The sequence below is a fragment of the Ambystoma mexicanum genome, chromosome 4q, assembly GCF_040938575.1.
Source record: "Ambystoma mexicanum isolate Mex_15411 chromosome 4q, UKY_AmexF1_1, whole genome shotgun sequence".
NCBI classification, from domain to species: Eukaryota; Metazoa; Chordata; class Amphibia; order Caudata; family Ambystomatidae; genus Ambystoma; species Ambystoma mexicanum.
Window position 1 is genome coordinate 1,069,286,214 of NC_090928.1, and position 21,905 is coordinate 1,069,308,118.

General features: G+C 50.1%; 1 protein-coding gene across 1 annotated transcript in view; it reads left to right on the forward strand.

Moving 5' to 3' along the window:
* LOC138468183 (calpain-2 catalytic subunit-like) overlaps positions 1-21,905 on the forward strand; it is a 341,453-nt gene that overhangs the window by 172,430 nt on the left and 147,118 nt on the right. Inside the window, exon 3 of the mRNA XM_069608634.1 lies at positions 11,432-11,550. Within this exon, the coding sequence (XP_069464735.1) occupies positions 11,432-11,550 (119 nt within the window). The remainder of the gene's footprint in view (positions 1-11,431; positions 11,551-21,905) is intronic.

Sequence of the window (21,905 nt, forward strand, 5' to 3'; positions counted from 1 at the left end):
CCTTTCGTTGTTACCAACTGTTCCCCCTAGTACTGATGTTGTTGCTACCTCTCTACTTTTATATACATCTCCCCATCTTTCACTCTCCCTACTCCTCCCTTCTCATCCCCCTTCACTTCTCTCCTCCATTTCCCTACTATTTTCCTCCCTTTTTCTTTTCAATTCCTCCATTACTTCGTTGCTCATCTGTTCCAATATTCTTTCATCCTCTTTCTTCCTTTCCCATTTCACCCTTTCTCTTTCTACTATACTCTCTATTACCTTCCCCTCTTCGTATTTCTTAGCTGTCTCTGATAGTACCCTCCTCCTCCATATTTCCATTTCCTTTTCCTTTTCTTCTTCTTCCTTCTTCTTCTCCCTCAGCACTACTCTTGATACCCTGTCTGCTGCTGCTTTTACCCTTTCAGCTTCTCTCTTTTGCTCCTCATTTCGTTCCCTTAATTTTTCCAATTCGTTCTTACCTTCTTTCCTTTTCCTCACTCTCTCTCTTTCCTCCCTCAAGTTGTTTGATCAATTCATTCTGCTCATCCCTTAGTTTTGCTAATTTTTCCTCCAAAATCTCTTCCTTCTGCCATAGTAGCTCCTCTCCCCTCATTTCACTCTTTCTGGCACTATCCTCGTCTGTTCTCCTTACCGCCTCCCTTTCTTCTCCAGTTAGTGAGCCTCGTAATTTCAATAATATCTGTGCAGCTACCCACTCATCGTTTCCTATCTCTACAGTCTGCTCTTCTCCAATCCTTTCTTCCCCCATTGGTATCTTCCTATGAGCCACATATGGTGGAGGGCTGTATGCCGGGTTCGAGTATCCTTCAGCCGCCCTGAACTGTCCTTCTATTTCTCCTAATTCTCTTAAAGGGTACAACCCTCCTCCCTCTGTTTTCACTCCCGGTGTTATGGGTGTCTCATTGTTCCGTTCCTTTTTTATGTCGTTTGATTTATCAATCTTTTCTCCTCCCTGTCCTCCGTTCCCCGTATTCTTTGTGCTTTCGCACCCCTTTTCCTCATCCGTTCCTTCTTTCTTAATCTCCTTTTCTTCCGGTGTTTCCCCCATAGTGAACATTCCATTTGGTCCTGGTCGGGACCCCTGGAACATCCTCCATAAGTTAAACACCTCCACATGGTTTGCCAACTTCTTCCCCTTGTATGTATTGTGCAGATGGTTTAGTAGTGAATGTTGGGCATATGGATCGAAACTACCATTAGGCGGCCATGGTGTTAACATTTTGTTGTCCGTCCCCTGGGTCCACTCTATGCTGTACTTAATTAATTTCTCCCTATGTGGTGGCAGTGTGGTGCATATGTGTTGTAATGGGGTAGTGAGGGTGTTCCCCCACCCTCCCGACCCTCTCCCGTATGACATAGTGGCCCTCCCCTTGTTACCCTTCTCTTTACCAGCAGTTTACAATATACAACCTCGTATTGCTTACCTTGCCCCGCAAGTGTGGGGACTTACGACAATCCCTTGACAGATTATGCAATAATAATAAATATGATGTTATATTATATTCCTTCCCCTACGGCCCCCTGCGGCCGAAGCGCACGCAGCCCCCTGCGGCTGCGTACCCCTTACGACGATCTTATACAGTCGTCCTGTTTCTCCGTTCTCCTCCCCCTTTTACACTTGCCGTGGCCGGCGTTCTCTGTGCGCAGCCACGCCCCTTTCCCCTTCTCCTCTTTCAATCCACTCGTTTATCGTTTATCTCCGTATCCGCTCCTTTATCATTTTTCTCTTCCCCACCACTCTCAACCCAAAGTTTCTTGCGCTCGCGATATCTTATTAAATCCCTACTGGTGACGTCACCGATTTCTTCGAGCTACTGGTATATTCTTGTTATGTTCTTTAAGTTCAAAATACACTTGCAATCTACCCCGCTAACCCTACAGCTGTCTTCCTGTCTCTCCTGGAACAAGGTAATCTCATCAATAATATAACCGGACTGCGCACGCTGCGTCGCCTCGCGTGTGATACGCCCCTCAACAGGAGGGCTTAACCAGCCAATTATCTTCCGTTTTGGGCAACTATGTAACTAGCTACCGCCCACAGGGAAACGTCATCTACCTATCGAGTTTCTTGCTCGAACAATAGGAAACCTCATCTACTCATTGATCAATAAATGTCAAGTCGTAGGAAACCACACACACCCACCCTCACACGTAGTCGCAATTTAGGCCATCAGTGTCTTACGAGCGGCTGCACGTGATGTTTTCGTGCCCCGCCCCCCTCTTTCGCGTAACGTTAGCCGACTGTTCTCGCACTCGTTTCGCTACCATTCATTCCATTGGCAACACTCAGTTAAACCTTCGCCGCACATCTGTACAACACCTCCCTCCTCCCTTATTTACTTCCTCCCCCTCCCTCACAATTTCGCATTGCTTGTTGTGCGTGTCATGCTCACCAAGTTCTCTCGATGCAGGGCCGCTCGACTGCGTGCACCCCTCCAAGCGGCTCGCCACCTCCCCTCGTCTGGACCACGTCTGGACACTCGCCGACTGCGGGCGGGATACTTCTCAACCGGCACCCGAGGGCCAATATCCGGATTGCGCTGTCCGGTCTTCTCGCAGCTCCGCGATGGTCCTGTAGTCCTCAGAAGGGGGCAACGGCAGAGGGGGCCGCGCCGCCGGGCCTCCTCGCAACGGGAGTGCCTGGAAAAACTAAAAATAAAAGTTGATCTTAAACAGATCTCAGCAGTGCCTCCAACTTGTCGGGGGGAAATTCTGCCGGGGTCGGCCGGGCCGTCCGCAGACCTCCGGGCAGGGAGGCCCCAACTCCTCCCGTATATCCCAGACGAGATAGAGTATGAGACACACACAAGGAGCAAGGTGACTCTGCTGTTTATTTAGACAAACGGCAGGGATGGGTCAAGGAGCGTACGCGTTCGTCCTGACACAGACACAATCGTGGGGCTCGCAGGCCCTTTTTACTGCATTATGACGCGCTACTTGCGTCACTTCAGAAAGTTAACAAAAAACCTATCGCCACTCTTAATTGGTTGCTCCAGTGGTAGGGTTAGTATAGTACACATATAGAGAATGATATTAGTGGACAAGGTGTAGTCAGGTGGTATATCTGGGTTGTCCCTACAATTAGATACATAAGAATTGTTACATGAAGACTCCTGAGGATTGGCTAGTATTACTGACGTCTGAGATAAGAGCCCCATGTTCTGATTGGTGCATCCGTGAGCTTCCCAGCCTGGGACCACCGTTGTTCCCAGCTCTCGGTGTACCTGTGTTTGCAACAATGTTTCAATATGGGTACGCGCAGACAATATGAGGATTTATTCATAGGTGGAAGGCTGACCGCTCCCACTGTAGCAGATGTCCATTGAGCCTTTCAAGTGTATCGGCCTGTGTCTCGTAGTGAGGGATCCAGACGCCTTTTCTCTCCTGGGTTTTGGCATCTCGTCAGGTTCGGCTTGGTCACGTGGGGAGGGACCGTGAAAGAGGCAGAATTCTGCACAATTAATATTGTTTTTTCTACTGCGCGTCTGGTTTAATTTGTCGGCGTGCCTTTATCGTTGAGGCGCGGAGTGCGAGGTTGCAACATCGTGCCTTTGATGATTTGTTCTTGGATGTGGGTTTGCAACATTGCGACCTTGGCTGGTTGCTCCACCGGGTTCTTTCTGCAGGATCAGCAACCTGACTCTTGCTTTGTTAATGTCCACGGGAGCTCTTGTTTGAGGCCTACTCGGGCCTAGTGCTTAAGTAGTCTGTTTGGTGCATAGGTGCTTTTAGGTTATAATGGCATATATTTCCATGACCAGTATCGTGTTTCCATTATACCTCTCATGGTGGTAACGGGTTTCAAGAGAAGCGTGAGCAAGCGTTATAGATGAGTTCATGATGCGTCTTGCGTTTCTGCGTTCTGAAAGCCTATGTAAAAATAATAAAGATGCACGTCCGTGAATATGCCTGTCGCCTACGTCAGAGCACTGAGTATGTTCTTCGTGTAGATTGGTGTGGAAATGTTAAGTGTGTATATTTGTACAGATGTGCTTCCCGTTGTCTAGGTCGTCATGGCATCTCTAACGACGTGTGGTTTTTAGTCTAGCTGATCCGAGCCGCAGGTGTCGGCATGGCCAGTGCGGGCTGCTGGGCAGGCAGGTGGACACATCCGTATGTTCCTGTACCAGGGTACCTGGTCGTCTGGTAAATGGACAAACTCTTCTCGCGGCGGGTGTCTGGGCCGTGACCCTCTAGGCCAAGCGCGAGAGGTGAAGGACGGGAGCCTGGTTTTCCATTCTCCCACTTCAGATGACTCGAGGGGTGACTCTCTGCGTCATCGTTGGAAGTCCGGTGGCTCTCCTTCCAGGAGTCGGTCTCGCCACGCCTCCGCCTCTTCGAGGCATTCCAGGAAGCGCCGGCATAGGTCGCCTTCCCCGTCCTCTTCCGAGGACTCCGCCCGTTGGCGGGTCGCTTATCCCTCCATGCAAGCGACACCGGAGGAATGGGCTTCCTTCGGGAAGCAGATGCTAGCGATTCTGGAATCGCAGGGCACTGGTCCGTCCGCGCCTCCGAGTGGGGTAGGTCGGTACCGGTCGAGAGATACCGCCCGTACGCCTTCAGGGTCGGGTGGTCAGCATGGCTCGTGGGAGAGGTCCCGCTCGGACAAGGGTAGCCGTTCTCGCCATGCCCGTTCCAGGTCTCGGTCCCAGTTGTCAAGAGACACGCTCTGAGCTCCGACTTCGAGGACTGTGTCGACTGTATCAACGCCGCCGATGCTGGCGGCGCTGCAGCTGATGTCGACGCCGATTCGCTTGACGCCTTTTCTGTTGACGCCGACTCGTTCGGCGCCCTCGACGCCTTTCGAGGCGGTGGTGTCAGAGGGGTTTGCCCCTAGAAAGGCTATGGCTAAGGTCTGGCACTGCTTTGGTCCGCAACGGTCTTACTCTCCCCGCCTGGAGTACATTTCAGAGGGTGATGAGGGCTCTGATGGCAGCCTGGTTCCGGTTACGGTTCCAGATTACCTTATCTCGGGCCATAGCCAGTTTGATGACCTGAGGCAGTCGCTACATGATGCCAGTGGACTGGACACCTCTCCGGAGGTGGAGTTTTGTCGGCCGGAGCCTGGCACTCATGCCGATTCCTCATATCGGCGCCTTATGTCTCGAGTTACCGAGTACTTGGGTTGGTCAGCTCCCCCAGGGGAGTTCGTTCAGGATGATCTCACGGACATCCTTGATCTCGGTCCACCCACTGACCCGGTTTTGCCTTTTCATATGGCTCTGCATAGAAGGGTTGCGGCGGCTTGGACTGCTCCGGAGAGTCTCCCGGCAGTGGGCAAGTCTTTGTTGCGAAAATACCATCCAGCCAGTAGCGACCCCTGCTACTTGTCTAGGCACCCCACCCCGGAGAGTTTGGTGGTGCAGGTGGCTACGGCCCCGGCAAAGCAGGCGTCGTATCCTACCATCCCTCTGGGTAGGGACGACAAACGTTTTGACGGCTGGGCGAAGAAAGTGTTTTCTTCGGGGGGTATGGCGCTTCAGACAGCCAACTCCATATGTGCCTTGTCTCGTTTGACACACACTCTGTGGAACTGTGTTGCATTAGCGGCTGATCATATTCCCGAAGGGGACGAACGGGATGGTTTCCTTGCTATGGTTCAGGATGGCAAGGATGCTATGTGAGGCCGTTCAGTTGGGTTTGGACTTGGCGGATTGTGTCAGCCGGTCCATCGCGGCGAGCACCGTGATGCGCAGGTTTGCGTGGTTGCGGAAGTCTGGGTTCGCTCCTGATGTGCAGTCCCGGCTCCTCAACATGCCTTTTGATGGTTAACACCTTTTTGGCAGCAAGGCTGACGAGAGCCTTGAGAGGTTGCAGACCTCCAAAGCTGCAGCGAAATCATTGGGTGCTGCAGTTCGCCAACCTTCGCCTTTTCGTCCTAGGGGACAGCAATGGAGGGGAGGTTCCTTTCGCTATTACAAGTCCTTCAGTAAAGCGAGAGGAGCTAGCAGTCAAAGAGGCCATCGTAAGAGTGCCAGAGGTGGAAATAAAGGTACTCGAGGTGCCAAGGCCGCTCGGGCAGTTGTCCATTTGCCCTCGGGCAACGCCGCAGCCGCTACCACTCAGTCATGAGGCCAGGTCCCATGGTTCGCCGGTTGGGGGAAGGCTGGCGTACCATCTTGTAGAGTGGCAAGCCATTACTTCAGATGTGTGGGTTCTGGAGATCATAACCCATGGCTACTGTCTTCCTTTTCGGGAGAGGCCTCACGACAATCCACCAGGGAACCTCTCTTTGAAGAGTCCGGATCTACTCCTTGCGCAGGAAATTCAAGCCCTGCTGGAGAAAGGTGCCATAGAACTGGTGTCTGTAGAGGAGAGGGACAAGGGATGGTAGTCCCCTTATTTTTTGATTTCAAAGAAAGACTGGGGATTGAGAACCATCATGGACTTGCGCAGTTTGAACAAACTCCTCAGGAAGGACAAGTTCAAGATGGTGACTCTTTCTCAAGTCCTCCAGGCCCTTCAACTTCAGGATTGGTTGGTGTCTCTCGACCTCAAGGATGCTTACTTCAATGTGCCGATCCATCCCAAGCACAAGAAGTACCTGAGGTTCGCGGTTGGTGACTCGCACTTTCAGTTTCGGGTCCTGCCGTTTGGATTGACCTCCGCCCCGAGGGTTTTCACCAAGCTCATAGTGGTGGTGGTAGCGCATCTCGGGAAAGGGGGGATTCACGTCTACCCCTACCTGGACGATTGGTTGATCAGGGGGGCGCTCTCCCGAGCAAGTCCTGGATCATCTGTCCGTCACCTGTCACTCCCTTCACAGGCTGGGCTTCTCCCTCAATTTAAAGAAGTCCCATTTGACACCAACGCAGCGGCTCCAGTACATCGGAGCAGTGCTCGACACGTCCCTGGGGCAGTGCTTTCCTCCTCAGGTGAGGGCTCTTCACATTCAGCAGATGGTGCACAAGTTTCAGCTTGCCCAGAATCCCCCAGCATCCGAATTCTTGAGACTGCTCAGCCTCATGGCATCCTGCATTCTTCTGGTGCCAGAGGCTTGTCTGCGGATGAGATCTTTGCAGTGGGCACTCAAGCTCCAGTGGCCTCAGTCCTCCGGCAGGCTGTCGGACCCTGTTCAGGTGCCGCCCTCGGTAGCCTGGGACGTTCTGTGGTGGGCCGTCGAGGGCAATCTGATGAAGGGGGGCCCCATTTTGGCTGCCCTGGCCGGAGGTGACGATCGTGACGGACACATCCCTCACGGGATGGGGAGCTCATGCCAACGAGTTGACAGTCAGCGGTCGTTGGTCTCCGTCGGAGTCCAGTCTCCATATCAATCTATTGGAGCTGAGGGCCGTCAGGCTAGCCCTGAAGGCTTTTCTGCCGACTGTGCGCGGAAAGAGTGTCCTGATTCTAACGGACAACACGGTGGCCATGCACTACCTCAACAAAAGGGGGGGGCAGGGTCACTTCCGCTGTGCAGGGAGGCGATGCAGCTCGAGTTCTGGGCCATCCAGCAGGAAGTTTCGATCTCGGCGGTTCATCTGGCGGGAGACGACAACGAGACGCCGGACGCTCTGAGCAGACAGAGCACGATCTCTCACCTGTGGGAGCTGGCTCAGGAGATTCTCCTGGAGATCTTCGCCCTTTGGGGGACCCCTCAAGTGGATCTCTTCGCCTCCAGTGTCAACCGGAAGTGAGAAAGATTTTGCTTGCGGGAATTTCCTCCAAAAGGAGCCTTAGGAGATGCGTTCATGGTGGAGTGGTCATTCCCACTGCTGTACGCGTTTCCTCCAGTCCCCGTCATCCCACATGTGCTGAGGAGGTTACAGAGGTTCGGTTCCCGGATGATCCTCATTGCTCCGGCGTGGGCCCAGAGAACGTGGTACCCGGACCTTCTAGACTTGTCCATCTGCCCTCCACGTCGTCTTCCCTACCAAGACGATCTGCTCTCACGGGAGGGGGGTCAGGTTCTCCATCCAGAGGTCTGATCCCTCAATCTTCACGCTTGGCTTCTGAAAGGTTGAGGTATAAGGATTGGGACCTCCCTGAAGACGTGATGGAGGTGTTGCTCTCGGCCAGGCGGCCGGCAACAAAGTCTCTGTACCGTTGCCGTTGGAGAAAGTTCTGCGACTGGTGCAGAGTTCAGAATGTGGATCTTTTTGAATGCGACATTCCCATGGTTTTGTCTTTTTTGCTTCTTTGGCCCACAGGGGCTTGCAAGTGGGGACCATTAAAGGTTACCTGGCGGCGCTGTCCATATTTAGCGCTCGTCTGAAGAGTGTTCATATTTTAAGATTCCTTTTAATTTCGCAGTTTTTGAAAGGGCTCACTAATGTGTTCCCTCCGTCACCTTTTTGGTGCCAGGTTGGGATTTGAACCTTGTTCTTAAGTTTCTTATGGGTGCTTAGTTTGAGCCTTTACATTCTTGCCCTTTGAGGCTGTTGACTCTGAAAATTGTGTTTTTGGTTGCGGTTACTTCCGCTCGCAGAGTGAGTGAGTTACAGGCACTTTCAGTTAAGCCACCCTTCACTGCGTTTCACAAGGACAGGGTTGTCCTTGGAGTTCGTCCTTTTCTTCCGAAGGTGGTTTCGGATTTTCATTTGAGCCAGAAGGTTGTTCTTCCGGCGTTCTATCCTCCTCCACATCCTGGTAAGGAAGAGGAGAGGCTCCATAGGCTTGATCCTCGGAGAGCGTTGAGCTTTTATATTTCACGCATGTCCCGGGTCAGAGTGGACGATCAACTTTTCATTGGTTACACTGGAGAGCGTTTGGGACAAGCTGTGACAAAACAGACTTTGTCTCGTTGGATTATTTTAGCTATCTCCGAGTGTTACCGCTTGGCGGGTAAGGACCCTCTACCAGAGGAGTGGCTGCGTCTACTGCCCTGCAGAGGGGAGTTCCTATTCGTCACATCTGTGATGCAGCCACCTGGGCTTCAGTACATACTTTTGTACGTCACTATTCCCTTGATTCCATCAGAGGGCAAGATCTGGCCTTTGGCAAGGCAGTTCTCTATTCCGCAATTTGATTGGGCATGCTAAATTTGTATTCTAAATTCTTTACCACCTCCTTGCTTGGTACTGCTTTGGGAGTCTGTCATAGATATGGAATATGTCGGAGGACCCAATCCCCTCGAAGAACAAGTTACTTTCTTACCTGGTAATGTTCTTTCGATGGGATGATCCAACGACGTATTCCATATCGCTCCCTCCCTGCCTTCCCCGCTGCAGAATTTCTTTTGCGATTGCAGCTTGCGTTCCGCAAGGCCTTGTGTGTCTGACTGGCAGAAAACTGGTGGCACACGTTCTGGGAAAAAACTATAACTGAGGCTATGGGCGTCGTGCGTCCTACTTATCACATCGGGTGATGTCGGCCGTCGGAGGAGGTCCTCGGGGACGGCGCATCGACGTCATTGACGCAGGACGCAGACGCCAAAGATTTTCCGAAGCAGCACAGCTGTGGACATTACCTGTCATAGATATGGAATACGTCGTCGGACCATCCCATCGAAAGAACGTTACCAGGTAAGAAAGTAACTTGTTCTTCTTTCTTGCCAATGGATCCCCTTATGGGATCCCACCTTTTGTGGGGAGCCCAGTAAGTTAAGACGAAAGTGCATATAAAAGTAACTATATTTCGGCCCTGAGAATCTCATCACTGAGGACTGGATCGCCTTATATTTCCTCAGGTGTGTGGTAAGCTCCCTTTTGTAGTTCATACAGTGACTTTGGGGGTCATTACGAGTTGGACGGTAAGGGGTTAATGGCGCCGGCAATGGCGCCGGCACCGTTAACCCCTTGCCGCCCTATTACGAGTCTGCTCGTGGGACCCGCAAAGGGGACTTGGTAAAACCAGGTGCCCTTAGTCGGTCCTGCTAGCAGACTAGGGAGTTAATAACGGGCCCGTTGTTAGCTCCCTCCCCATTCCCATTCAGCCCTATGGGGGCTCGAATGGGGATGGGTTCCCTGAATGGGGAAATACCGGGTCCTCCAAGGTTGGAATGGCCTGGTATTTCTCATTTAGGGAACCTGGACCCGGTATGCGGTATTGGGGTACCCATGGCGCTAACAGCGCCATGGCTACCTCCAATCTCGTAATGACCCCCATTGTCTGTAAATCTTTCCCCATTTTACAATTTTCATTTTGTTGTACATCTTCACCTGGCTTTCGATCAATGTAAGTTTGTCTGAGTCAATTTCAGCAAGAATCTGGTCAAAGCACTCCCCAAAATTGCTCAATGCTTTGTCATAATTACTGCTTAAAGATACATTCCATTCTTCATATAGCGAACCCGATGGTGGAAGCAATATTGCCTGGGCCTATGTTGTACTATTGGGGTCTAATCCCATCATATCATGACCCCATCCATGGCCATATGAAGGCAGCACCCTTTTTCAAAATGTGGTTGGTATCTAAAATATTCTTGTTGAACTTCAGTAAGTATTTGGGATGTTCAAATGTTTACGGATATGTACTTTTTTTTAATAAAAAAAAATATTTTTTTTAATTCCGCAAGCCACTTTCGGTAATGTCACCAGGGTTAAAGAGGAATCCATGACATCTGGGACAAAGTCAAGTGACAACACTTCCTGTTATCAAGTCAGGTCTGTGCTGTCACTTTTCCTACTAGACTGAAACAAACGCAAAGCGCACGTTATTCCCATTATAACGCCAGCCTCAAAGCTGCATATTCCTGCCACAAATGCGAGCAGGGGACCGAAGAGAGCCCTGGACTTGTTCGTCAGTAATGCAATGCAATGTTGAAGCAAGGACGGCATCTGTTCTTTTCATTCAGGCCAGAGCAGTGCCCAGGGATGCTACACGGAATGTTGATCGCTCGTGCTCGTCCAGAACCCTTGGCGAGAGTGGCGCACCGCCATCAGTATATCACTTCTCGGTGGTGAGTGCAACTGGAATGCGTTAAAAAGGTGAACCGCATTCACACCGCGGACCCTGATCCAAACTGAGGCACAAGTGGCCATTTCTGTTTGGATCTACGCATACACACACTGAAGTGGAGATGTGCTGCAGAACCTGGAAAACTGGGTTCTCGTTCCATCTTCACAACTGGGGACCCAACTCGTTGGCAAATCACTTCATGTACCTGGACCTCGGCTCCCTTAACTGCCAACATGTGTTCTGCTTATCAGCTGGCTGGCTCTTGTAGTAGGGGCTATATAAAAACTTTACGGAGTATTAAACATTTTGCACCTAAGCAAGTGCATTTTTGTACTGGCTCAAAAATAAATGGACCTTTTTTGCACCATCAATGTTTGCCCTAGTGGTGATTTCACCAGTGCAACGTTTCTGTAATGCCGCCCTTGGTGTATATTCTCTGCGGTCAAATCGGAGGCTACTAAAGTCATCTGTGCCGTCTGTCTAAAATCCTTTGAGGTGATGTTTGTATTTGTTTAATTGTTCGTATACACTGACCTTGCACCTTGTGGCTACATTTGACATATATATTTGCTTGTGTGTCTCTTTCTAGGTGACTGCTGGCTCCTGGCAGCCATCGCCTCCCTGACGTTAAACGAACAGATCCTGTCTCGAGTCGTTCCCCATAATCAGAGCTTCCAGGAAGGCTATGCTGGCATCTTTCACTTCCAGGTAAATGAAGTCCAGGGCCCCGGTGGTGAATGGAAACGTTTCTGGTTGTAGGTGTGATTCTCTATGCGGGTAGATGGCGCCACCTGCTGCATTTGAGACGGAACAAGCACATCGTTTACGGGACAATCAATGAGAGATTAAAAAATGCTAAGGGCAGGCAGTTTCTAGCCAACTTAATGCCCAGGGCGAAATACCAGAATGCCCCCCTCCTTCCCCCTCTTCCCCTTCCTCCTCCCCGACTAGCACACGTCACTCCCAAAATACACCTGTGTCGTGTGATAAAACTATCTCAATATGAATAAATAATTGCTCTATAAATGGCACTTGTTTCATTACATTATAATTCAAGTACTTTACAGAAGAATTCTAATGTGAAAGCAAAGCTGTTGCTGCCCAAGTAAATGGTTTTTCTGTTACCTGCTCTTAGGGAAAGCCTTGCCTGAATGCGGATTCAAACTGTACTGTGACCAGCCCACCGGGGTCAAAGCCCACTGATCACTGGCCCTGTGTTTGCAGGTGTTCGTACCACCTCACTTGTGTTTTGCAAGTGGCAATACTAGATTAACCATAAGAACTATTTTCTGATGTAAGGTGATCATTCCAAGATGGAAAGTCTGGTACACTGTTATTGTACTCTTTCAAAATACCTTTGAGAGTGGGAAAGGGGACAAATGGCACCAGTGAGGGTTCCTGTATGCTTTGCATTAGATGACAGAACATTTCACGAATATAACAGTGACCAGAGATCTGTATATTGGATAAACTAAGGATTGTATGTGTGAATCTCTAAATTCATAACAGATGTATGGCTTGGTGCTCACAGCACTCACCCTAACATTAAAATGTTTGTAACTATAAACCATACATACTCATTTGGACAGCTTACATTTTTGTATGCGAGTATAAAATGGCTGCAACATCAGCCACTCAAATGAGGAACAAGGGCTCTTTTGCTTCTTGTTTCTGAAGACATTTAGATGAGGCAGGGCTGGGTCTCAGTGTGCGCATGCCCAACCCCCAATAAAGAAACATATTGTGGGAATTATATCTATAGAGCGGACAGAAGATAGAAGAAAGACCCAATAAACAATGCCCAGAAAGGATTGTACCTCTTGCAGTCTTAAGCCTGACCAGTCTTAAGCCTGACCAGTAATAAGCTAAAGAAGCATTTTAAACAAACCAGCTTCTAATGCATTGTAAAGGGTCATCAGTTCCTCAGCTACCTCCTCACTATTACGGAGGCCTCGGGGGTTATTTCTGCAGAAACAGGCAGGCCCATGCTTTATCTAACAGAGCTGGCATTCGCATCTTAGTGCTGGCCTGCAGCGAGTGAAAATCATGGGGTGGCAGTGTAGAAAGGGTGTTTGGCCTAGTGGATGTACAATTTGGGGTAGCGTTTTGATTGCTTTATGCGTTTAAGTGTGGGAACAGTATGGCATGCTCGTCAGAGCCGCATACACAAAACGTCCCAGTATGCTAATGTATGGACATATCCAACAAAAATAGGCATATGTACTGTTACATATGGGCGTGCCGCATAGACGGTATTAACCAACAGGATGGTGGCTTGTGCAGCGCACAAAACATTGCAGCACACATGACTGCATTGGTTTGCCAAGGACTGCTGTCTTCATGGTGACATACAGTGAACTCTACTTTCCTAATCAAGGTATCAATGACATGGAGTTGCCACCTGGAGTGCTTGCTAGGCAGTGGCTGGCCCGTTTAGAGAATTAAGACCTGTGATGTGGAGCAAATGCATTTAGTCAATGTCCCAAAGCAGCCACTAGAATACTTAAGCAAGAAAATGTGTGCCACATGTAACTAAAAAGTAATATACAAAAAGAAGTTTTTGTGTCAAAATAAGAGACATGAAAAAAGTTTGAATCTTTTCTGTGTGGCATTTTAATTCTCTTTGAAGAATGCAGGTTTGGGCAGCCAACTGATACTTGTGCTGGTCTGGTGAATAAAAATGCCCATGTTCAGTTCTTAACAGTGAAATGTTAATCACATACTGTGTAAAATCAATGGCTTGTTAAATGAGCCATCACTTATAAATTGCCCCACTTGAAAGGCTGTCGACACAAAGAATGAGGGGCACAGGGTGTGTGACTCCAGAGCATCTCACACGGTGTTTGGATCATGCATTCCTTATTTGCATATTGTGAATGCATCTGTCATCCAAAAGTCAGCAGAGAGCAACCAGCCGAACATCTCAGAGGAGCACCCACCCGCACAGCAGGCTGCTTAATCTTTTGTCCGGCAAGATCAGAATCGACTTTCTGGGTGGACCCCTTACTGTGCCCCCCCCCCCCCATCCTCCCGAGCTATTTAGCTCTATGCTGCGGGCCATCGCCCGCTCCACTCGACGCCAAGAAACTGGGATGGGCTAGGGTCGGCCCCAGGCATGGGCAGTCTGTGGCATCACTGAGGGTCCTGCGTTCATTGGGGGGGGGTGGGCAGGCCTTATACCAGCGAGGCGACGACTCATATATCCCAATTTTCCCGGTAGACCAGCCACAGTAGGTACCACTGGGGCCTGGCAGATAATTTAGTACTTGACATTCTCCGCTATGGCAGAATATTCAAAGAGGAACAATTCATGAGGAATAATGGTTAATTTGTGTAACCATTGTTTTCGTTTAAATTTTAACATCTTGGTGACGACTGTAATCGGGGATACTTTTTATTCTGAAAACGCACTAGGGCGGTTAGTGAAAATGCAATATTTATTTTCAAAGAAAATCATACAAATTTTAATATTGGGCTGCACTCACCAATGGGGTGATAATTACAATGGAAACTGAAGCAATACACTTTGTTAACCGCCTACAAGAACTTATACGAATCATACATGAATAGGAGCACTTTTTCGCTTTGGGTAGATAGCCCCCGAGTTAAGACTTCCCCCTGCAATCTCCTCCTAAACCCCTAGGAATCGGATTTGGAATGGACAGAAAGAAGCAGCCGGGAGTTGGGTATATTGTGCAGCAAACGGAATCAAAATCCGACCTTCCCACACAAAATGCAATGGCACAAGATGGCACTCGGAAATTGACAAATAATAATGCGCGGTTAAATGTGAGGCAAATATGATTTCTCACAATAGCAGGAATATATAAACACTAGCAGCCACAAGGCAAGTTCTCAACAAAAGGCATACAATTAAAAAAAACAAGTTGAAAGTAAGAACTCAATACAGCTGAATCATACGTTGGAAAGTTGCATTTTTTTTTTTCAATTGTTTTAAATGACACAAACTGTTTTTATGAAAAACTGGTGAAATACTCCAATTTGGAATGCGGCTTTTGGGCTGGGGGATAGATGCACATAGCAGGGACAATATAGGAGTGAAAGGGTGGTTGTAGCTGAAGATTTGGATGAGATTTACAAGATGACAAGGGTTTGGTTTTGGTAAAATAAAGCAGTGAAAGGGGGAAAATCGGCTGAGAAAAAGACAAGTTTTACTTAAACTAGATTATCAAGGCTAGATAGCGCTGCCCATGAAACAGGTTAAATCAGCCGCATTAACCTGCTCCACGCCGCGTTTCTCTTAGCATGGAAATTAATAAAATTATTCGAAATATTGCTAATGAGTTACAGGATGGGGTGAATGAAAGAATGGCGCTAACACTAGGAAATCACAGACAAAATGCACAGAGAATTCTGACAGTCGGACAAATTACCAAGGCATGGATAGGATTGCTTAAACTGTGGAATAAAGACAAAAAGGGTCAAGATGAGGTGGGCTATGTGTTTCTTTGGGTTGGGAAATACTCAGTCCACACTTGGGATTTTGGAACAATCAACCGGGTTCTGGTCACTGCATAGCTCTGGTCACCAGGTAGCAAACAGCTAGGCAATTCTGGTCACTGGATAGCAAGTACATCTAGAGGTACAGCAGGCATGCAGCTAGCGGGCAACAAGCCGGTCTGGTCTCAGGATGCCCGCCCAAAAAGGGTACCACAGTTTTCCCCTGGTTAGTGGGATTTTAATGGGATTTTCTGAATCTAGGCCTAGCTGGGATAGGGTCAGCTTTGCTTTGGCCTTGCAATGGAATCTGGCAAGATGGATGTAGAAGATCAGGAATGCAGGCGCTGGAAATTCAGGAGAGAGTCTGTCTAGAGTTCTATCAGCCACCGTTTATATAAAGCTTGGTGACATCAAAGAATTATATGGTAGGGCAGTCTTAGGCAGAGTACGCCCCTAAACAACTAGATTGGTCAGGGGTGGTCGTTACCGCCTTCCTGTCAATTGATTGGACTTTTAGAAACCTGACCTCCGCTTTATGATGTGGGTTTACTATGCATAGGATCATCCCACAGTTACTTTAGCTAAAATCATTCTTCACATAAATAACACATTTACGCAATTTTGGCATCTTTACAAATTACCTAGGCAGATTACATATTTCGCGCTGAGCATGGCAGTCCAACTCTACAGTTTATCAGACTTTTTCGCCCTTCTACCAGTTTTTACACTTTTTAGTGAGAAATATATTACTTAAAATAACTATGTGTACATATTATCATGGGGCATATCTCTGTAAATTATTAACGTTCCATCATAGGTCCTTTCCCCATGATTCACATTTTCTGGCATTTGTGTCCCATACATGCTATTGACAGCGAAGATATCTGATTTGAAAGCCACGGCAATTACATTTAAACTGTACAACATCTACATTTCTGAGCTGTCCAGTTATAGAATTAACAGTCTTAAGTTTATTCATCAAATAATATCTTGAGCCAAATGGGGCTGCTTTTTATCCTCCAAATATGGTCAGGTCTTTCCAGGCTATCCCCAAAGGTCAGCTTCGCCAGGGTTTTCATGGAGGGTTTCTTTGAAACTCCTTGGTTTGAGTGAATAATTGGTGTTACTTCCCAGGTTGCACGTAGGTGTGCCAGATCTATTGTCTCAGCCTGGAGCACAGACAAAAGTCTACTGGGCAGGGGATGTTTTAGTGCTCTTGGTCCATTCAAAGTTGTCAAGGTGGCAATTAGCAGGCCTGTGTCCTAGAAGTTTATGGTGGCTTCTTTTTGTGGGGGAAGGGGGGGGAGGGGTCCTGAGTCTAGCCAGCAGAAGGACCTTTTCTGGAGCTTGCCAAATCCAGCCAATACATTTGAATTCCTTTTTATTTTCTGTTATTTTTGTTCTGAATCAAAAACAAGCCTGTTGAATAAAACATCCCATACATGTTCCCCAGCAAAACCCCCTTTATATTGCTAGACAAGGACAAGTTCTTATTCAACATTGCACTTTTAAGAGGGCGTGGCCAACGAGCTCGCAATGAAGACGTAAATCCTAGGTGCTCCCGTGGCCGCCCGCAACATCCTGCCAATATCCTTCGATTTGGCAAACAGATCTGCTTAAAATAGACAATTTCGGGCATCTGAGTCCCCTGGCGTTGTCCAGCAGCAAAGGGGACCGTAAACGCTCAACACGAAGCGAGATATCGGCGTTGGAAACCTCGGAGAGAAATTCCAACAGTAATTAAGATGGCCGCCGCCCGTGATACGAGCTAGAAGACAGCGGAGGACGCGAGACCGCTGACCCACTGTGCCCGCCCCCGGAGAAGCCGACGAGGTGACGACGTAGCAGCCCACCGCTACATCTGGAGGTGGCGACCCCCGGCGCGAGCAGGGAGGAGGCGAGGCTGAGGCGTGCTGTGGTAGAGCCCAGCTGGGGCTCTCGATCGAGATAACCCACGATCGGGCAGTGGAGGTGGGGATCAAAGGAGCGGCGCTGCTCTGACCACGGCGCCGGCCTGAACAAAAGCGGTAAGCCACCAGCATAGCGTCCACGTGGAGGGTGCCCAAGAAGATGCATCTCGGCTGGGACGCGCACCAACAATCATATTTTGGACCACGCCATTATACCACCGGTACTTGCAGCGCGGGGGCCCCTGGAGAGAACAGTGTTGGAGGGACCCGGGGGAAGGGGACCAGGCTCTCTGTACTGGGTACACCGGTGCAGGAACAGGTCTGCACAGGCAGGACCCAAGGCTGGGCACCCAACCTGCAAACGCTGCGACACCGCTCTTGCCTTACCACGCCAAGCAACGGATTGCAGGCGCGGGAAGCCCACAGCAGAGGGTGACCCTCTGGTGGGCCTGCACATCGACCCCCTCCTCCCCCGACCCCATGTCTCAACAAAGAAACACCAATCCCGGGGAACCGGCAGCCTTAACAGAAACAACGCGAGACAAACCGCGGGGCTCCTACGGCACAAACAATATACCTCCCGGGCTTCAGGAGGGGGAGGTGAGACACAACTGGGCTAGTGGCGCCCTGGCATGCCACCCTGCATTAGCCGCTAACATAAAGCACGAGCAATTGCCCTACCACGCCCTCCGAGAGAGCGCCCACCGCCAGACCAGTGGTACAGAGATACCACAACTCAGGCACAGTAAGCCCCGATAAAAAGGAGATAAAATACGAGAAGGGGCGCTCTCCCAAACTTGCACGGATTGCCAAGTGCAAGCAGCACCATGGGAAAAGAGAGAAGCAAAAAGACCTCAGCACAAGGCACCATGGACCAATACGCTACAAACACATCCACTGCACAGAGCACCGAGGACCAGGGGGTACCCCCCCCCTGCGCCAGACGAGACCCTGTCACTTAAAGATGTTATGGCTGCCATCGCCAGCTCACGCTCCTCGGTGGAGCAAAAAGTGGACGCTATCTCTACGGAAGTTTCCTTCCTTCGCCATGACATCCAGAAACTTTCATCCCGAACTGGGGAAGCGGAACAACGTATCTCTGGGGTGGAGGATGACCTTGGCGGGGTACACCAACAGTTGGCACACGCACTGAACAGATTGAAAACCCTGGAGGCCCGGGTGGACGAGGGAGAAGGCAGATCCCGCTGCAATAACATCCGCATCCTGGGACTGCTGGAACGAGAAGAGGGACCCAGCATGGAGCTCTTCCTGGAGGAGTGGCTGGCAGATCTATATGCGCCAAAGAGTCTATCGAATTTCTTCTTGGTGGAACGAGCACACCGCATACCTGCAGGCCGCCCAACCCCGGGCGCACCCCCAAGAACAATCATCGCGAGGCTCCTCAATTATGGCGACAGGGATGCTATCCTACAAATGGCCCGAACTAAAGGGTCAATGACATATAATGGAGCCAGAATCGCATTCTATCCAGATTATACTCGTGAGGTCCAAAAGGCCAGACAATCCTTTGAGCACCTTAAAAGGAAACTCCACTCCATGAATGTTAGATACGGGTTGCTATTCCCAGCCCAGCTAAAAATCCAGCACGAAGGCAAAACCGTCCACTTCACTGATCCCCACGAAGCCTGGAAATGGGCCGAGACCCACATCGCAGGTGACTGGACAGAATCCGTGCAAAACCGCAGGGGTAGACCAAGATCCCGACCACGGGTAGATGGACCCGTCCAACGACCCATACCGGAGATCCCAGCGGCTCCGGACGAAGACCCCGATGCCGGATAAGGTTCCTGCAAAATACACTGGCCAATGGTAGGAATTTAAAGCACCATCTGAGTGAACAACGATCATTCCTCTCCTTAGTAACCACCTGCAACGCAGTGCTCCTCCTGGCGCAGCGCCGGCGGGGGACCTCCGTCACCCCAGTATAATTGATCTGAGATTCATACGCTACCATCGCTAACATGCCAAGCCATCGGCAGCCACCACGCCCCTGACCCATGACACCAGACCCACATACGAGCAGTAAGTTGGTGGGAAGGTGATTACAGTTTACACTAAAGTTAACCTGGTGACATAGTTTTGTGCGCCAGTAAAGTTTGGGCGACAGATACTTCATGATGGGGAGGGGGGGTTGGGAAGCTGTTTCATGTTAGTTACTTTCCGGGGAACCATATCACACTCACATTGATCGAGATGCCACCGAATACACAACACCTGCCGCCCGTGTCTCCACCTCTCACGTGCAAGATACATCCACGGCCATACGCATTATGTACCCACCAGGTGCAATATTTAGACCCATAGATATCCATGACCACTCAACGCCATGATGACCCCACTGACGGACCTGCACCGGCCCCAATGACACATAACGAACGTCACAAATCTCTCAAGATCATTACTTGGAACGTAAATGGCATGGGCTCAAGCATCAAACGCTGATTAGTCCCGCAGTTCCTTAACAGACGCTCGCCGGACATAGCCCTCCTCACCGACACCCACTTAGCGGGGTCAACCTGCCAATTCTTCCGTAGAACCAATTACCGATTAGCTTACCACGCAGGGTACACAATGGGATCTCGGGGCGCCCTGATCCTTTTACATAAGCGACTCCCTTTTGATCTATCTGCGGTGATACAGGACTCCTCAGGCCGTTTTGTGAAGATCCGGGGCACTCTCGGGAGAGAATCAGTGGCCATCCTAGCGATATATTCCCCACCGGGTTTGGGAGAGGCTCTCTTGAGGGAGGTGACTGCCCTGATTGCACATCAGCAGGCAGAGGTGTGGATCGTCGGGGGGGACTTTAACGATGTTATGTGTAACATACTTGATCGGACCCATATCCGTAGTCTGAACCCGGAGAGACCCACGAGGTTGGTGACCTTCACCTCACCTCAGCGCTTGGCCTGAGTGACGTGTGGAGGGAACTCCACCCCACAGACCACGGATTTTCCTTCCACTCGGGGGTCCATGCGTCCCTATCCAGATTGGACTACCTTTTCCTCCCGACCCCAGAGGCATATAGGGTCATAGCGCAGATTTCCTTCCCCGGGGTATTTCAGACCACTCTCCTTTGGAGGTGACACTCCGTACGGATCGCCCCCTACCTCCCAAAACCTGGCGATTAAACGGTTACTACTTGGGCCTCCCTGAGTTCGTGGAGCACATCACGGAAAAATCTGACGAATTCTTTGAGATCAATACGGGCTCGGTGGAGGACCCTGTGATATTGTGGGAGGCACACAAGACAGTGCTCAGCGGGGAAATGACAGCCTGGATCTGTAACAACAAGAGAGAACATTACATGAAGGTGACCGAGGCGGAGGAGGATGTAAAGAAATGGGAAACCAAATATATCTCAAATGCTACCCCAGAAACACATCGCTCCCTCCTGAAGACTAGAGCTTCCCTCCACAACACGGCGCTCGATAATGCGCGGCAGGCGCACTGGGAATCAAAGACCAGAATTTATGAGCAAGGGGATAAAGCCGGCAAACTACTGGCATGGCTAGAAAGATGGTAGGAGGGGCACAGACACGTCAGACAGATTACTGACGACCAAAATAGGCCCGCCCGAACAGACCCAGAAATTGCGGAAGCTTTTGCCAAATTCTATTCCACGCTTTATGCTGCCCCCAAGGGCCCCATAGACGCATCCCTTCTAGAAGGGATTGCGCTCCCGCAACTATCGGAGTCGCAAAGTACCCACTTAGGGAATTAGACAAAACCGAAATAGCGGAGGCCATGGCCCAGCTACAATCGGGGAAGACACCCGGCCCGAACGGCTTCCCGGCAGAGACCTGGAAGAAACTGGGCAGTAATAAAATGGCCGGCCCCCTGCGGGACCTCTTCCTTGCGGCTAAGGAACAAGGCACCCTCCCACCAGACCTTCGAACGGCCAACATAGTGGTCATCCCAAAAAAAGGCAAACCCCCCGATCGGTGCACGTCATACCGACCAATATCGCTTCTTAATAGCGAAACTAAAATCCTCGCTAAAGTTTTGGCCAACAGGCTCCAAGGGGTAATATCTGCACTGGTCCATCAAGATCAATGCGGCTTTATGCCGCAAAGATCGACCAAAATCAATTTACGCCGATTACACCTGCTGCTGGAAGAAGCCCCAACCCTGAACACCCAACTTGCGCTCCTCGCAATTGACTTCGAGAAAGCCTCAGTGGTGTGGGCAAGCCTCTGGGCAATAATGAGACGCATTGGTGAAGTCTTTCTCAGCTGGATCCAGCTCCTGTATGACACCCCATTGGCTACAGTTAGGGTGAACAGTTGGACCTCCGGAACCTTCCCGCTGGGCAGAGGCACCCGACAGGGCTGCCCTCTATCTCCTCTCCTTTTTGCCCTGGCAGTTGAGCCACTGGCACAATGGCTCCGACAAGTTACCACATGGTCCGGATTCCAGTGGCCAAACGGACGGGAGGACAAGCTCTCCCTTTATGCGGACGACCTATTACTATACCTGAGTAACCCAGACCACGCATGCCCGATCATAACCCAAATGTTAAAGACCTATGGGGACTTCAGCGGCCTTAGGGTAAACTGGGGGAAATCGGTTCTCTTCCCAGTAAAAGGATACGGTCTGGCAATCCCTCGGGACTTCCCATACCGAATAGAGAAAGGCTTCCGTTACCTGGGTATATGGGTCTCCGGGGTTTTC